The 2,981-nt window shown below is 52.0% G+C and overlaps 1 protein-coding gene across 1 annotated transcript in view; it reads right to left on the reverse strand.

Moving 5' to 3' along the window:
- Positions 1-2,516, reverse strand: part of Naa40 (N-alpha-acetyltransferase 40, NatD catalytic subunit) — a 17,663-nt gene extending 15,147 nt beyond the window's left edge. Inside the window, exon 1 of the mRNA XM_010636109.3 lies at positions 1,675-2,516. Within this exon, the coding sequence (XP_010634411.1) occupies positions 1,675-1,797 (123 nt within the window). The 5' untranslated portion in view covers positions 1,798-2,516. The remainder of the gene's footprint in view (positions 1-1,674) is intronic.
- Positions 2,517-2,981: the final 465 nt, after the last annotated feature.

Raw genomic sequence — 2,981 nt, forward strand, 5'->3', positions numbered from 1 at the left:
AAGCAGCGGCACCACTGAGCTAAATCCCTGGCCCATGGATTTTTTTTTTAGGGAGGGATGGTACTGAGGATTATGCCCAGGTCCTCCCATACAATAAGCACACTCTACAACTGAGCTACACTTTCAAACCCTGAATGTTTGTCTGACAGATTACCTAAAGTTTTTTTTGTTTTAACAGAGGTTATTCTGCCATCTGCCTCGCAAGCACAAGGTCCAGAGTTCAATCCCCAGTACCAAAAAACAAACAAACAAACATAGCTTAAACAACTATTTTTGTGTAACCAGTTTATTTGTTCAGTCAATATATATTTGACAGTTAAAAAAAAAATCTAGGTTTGTAATAGTAGGGACAAGCCCAGAGTTTAAAATAGAACAAATTGGGCCAGGGATTTAGCACAGTGGTGCTGCTGCCTGCCTCACAAGCACAAAGGTCCCAAGTTCAACCCCCAGTACCAAAGGGGGGGGAAGAGGGGGAGAGGGAGAGAAAAAGAAAGAATATGAGCAAAAATAACAGCCACAACTCAGGAAGCACCTAATTGGCTATTTACATCAATTATCTCATTTAATATTCACTACTACTCTAAGGGAGAGGTACCATCATCCCCGTTACATAGGTAAGGAAACTCAAGTCCAGAAAGGCCTCATCACTGGCAGAGTATCATGATGCTAGCAAGTGAAGACGGAGCTAGCACAAAGGCAGCTCTGGCTCAGACTCCCTAACAGTGGTGGAAATTCCACATTAATACAAATACATACAGTAGGGCCAGTTATCTTTCTAGATGGGTGACTGGTACTTCTCAAGTTAGAATTTAGTACTGTGAACGAACAGAGACATGAAATTGCTTCTATCCAACCCTATACCTGCACATTATCAGGAGAAGGCACTACAGTATTAGCACCTCCTTGCTGCCAGCACCAGAACAGGCGATCAATATCCACCCAAGCTGGGGCCATTACCAGTGCCCGCCCCCATCGTCCCTTCTCACCTGCACAGCCTCCCCTTGCAAAGCCACCTGCGGTGCTAAAACTAACAACCTCCTAACGAGATCCACTTCATTGCAACCAGGTAGGCCTCCAAGGGAAGGAAGACTGGGTTTTATGTTATCAGGAGAAAGAATCTGCCAGAGTGGTTTCCAGCTTGTAGGGGAACAGGTTACCCGAGTAGAGCAGCGCAACAACCTGGATTTCCGGACACCGAAGCGGGGTCTGGCGCCCCAGTCACAGTCTGTGTGACCTTGGCGGGAGCCCTCCTTCCCCCCGGGCCTCAGTTCTCTCCAGACCAGGTTGGCCTGGATGCGGGGCACTGCGGGGTCAATGACAAGTGGGTGATGGGTGACCTGTAGAAGCAGGGGGTAACCTCAAGGACCGCGGGGCCCGGGGTTGGGAACCGGTGGAGAGTTTGAGAGGCGGGAACTCCCAGAGCGACAAGACGGGTGGGGGAGGGGCCCTGACGAGGGGCCCCGGAGAAGGGTCTCCCTGGGTATAAATAAGCTAGGCCGAACGTGGGGACTTTCGGAATGGGGGAGTCGGGTCATGTGGGGGATAGGGGTCACGTGAGGCCAGAGGGGGTCGGGGTCACGTGAAGGGGGCTCGAGGAACAATGGGGGCGAAGGGGGCGAGGATAACGAAGCGCGCGCCCCAGAGGCTCCCGTCTCCTCCCTCTGCCTCACTCACCCCCATAGCGCCGGCGGCGACCCTCGGCTCCTCCTTCACACACTTGCCAGCAGGGAGGCGGCAACGGCTGCAGCACCAACGGCGGCGACACCAAAGCGGCAGACCCCCCCACACATTGCGCATGCGCCTGGCGGCTCCCCGCGCGCTCGGGTGGGCAATGCGCAGGCGCAGAGTGGAAATGAGGGGCAAGTGGGAAAAGGCGCGCAGGTGCAGCGACAGCCGGGCAGGAGAGGGTCTCCGACAAAAAAGGGGCGGGAGCGAGGCGAGCGTCGCGCTAGGAATGACGCATGGCCCAAGCCCCGCCCCGCGCGAGGCTGTATTTGTAGCTATGGTAACGGAGTTTGAGGCGCAACTCAACAAATAGCCGTGCGCCTCTGGACGAGCGGAGTGAATGGCCACCACGTCCACTGACAAGTTGTGCGCCCTCTGAAATACTCGAGCATAGAGGATGTCTTTGGAAGCGCTCCCACCTTCTAGAATTTGACTTGGAACTCCTCAACTAACCAGATTCTATTTTTCATCAGCCTTCTATCCATTCATTCTCTTTCCATTCATTTGCTTGCTCACCCAACGTTTACTGTGATGAGCCCAGGAACACGGGGAGGACCAGAAGCCATCGCAGTAAAAAGCTTTGCTCTTCAGATTTCATTTTATTTCAGTAGCCCCAAGGAATATAACCCCCACACAACCTGCCTGGGAATCAGCTGGGGAATGTCTGCTTCTGGGAAGCACCCCAGGACTACCCCAGAATCTCCAGAGAAAGCCACTGCCTTCTCTTTTTGAGTGCTCCTCAGCCAGGGACATACACGTGAAAATTAGCTGCTAATTTCAAGACGAGCTTCACAGATTTTGTCAGATTTTTATCATTTATTTTTATTTTTGGTACTGAGGATCAAACTCAGGACCTTGCCTTGTGCTTTCGAGGCAGGTGGAAGCACCACTGAGCTAAATCCCCAGTCCATGCTTATTTTTTTTTTAAGACAGGGTCTCTGTGTAGTCCAGGCTGTCCTTGAACTCATTGTATAGTACAGGCTGGCCTCCAATTCATGGCGATCCTCCTGCTTCAGCCTCCTGAGCACTGGGATTACAGGTGTACACCACCATGCTCACCTAATTTGCATGCTTAAAGAACTGCAAGTGAATCTTGTGTGTTGGCACACTCCTATAATTTCAGTACTCTGGGAGGCTGAGGCAGGAGGGTTGCAAATTCCACTCCAGCCTGGGACACTTAATGACTTCCTGTCTCAAAACAAGATGATCCGGTCGTGGTGGCGCAAGCCTGTAATCCCAGCACTCGCGAGGCTGAG

This window comes from Fukomys damarensis, unplaced genomic scaffold (assembly GCF_012274545.1).
Source record: "Fukomys damarensis isolate Sample0158 unplaced genomic scaffold, DMR_v1.0_HiC HiC_scaffold_27, whole genome shotgun sequence".
NCBI classification, from domain to species: domain Eukaryota; kingdom Metazoa; phylum Chordata; class Mammalia; order Rodentia; family Bathyergidae; genus Fukomys; species Fukomys damarensis.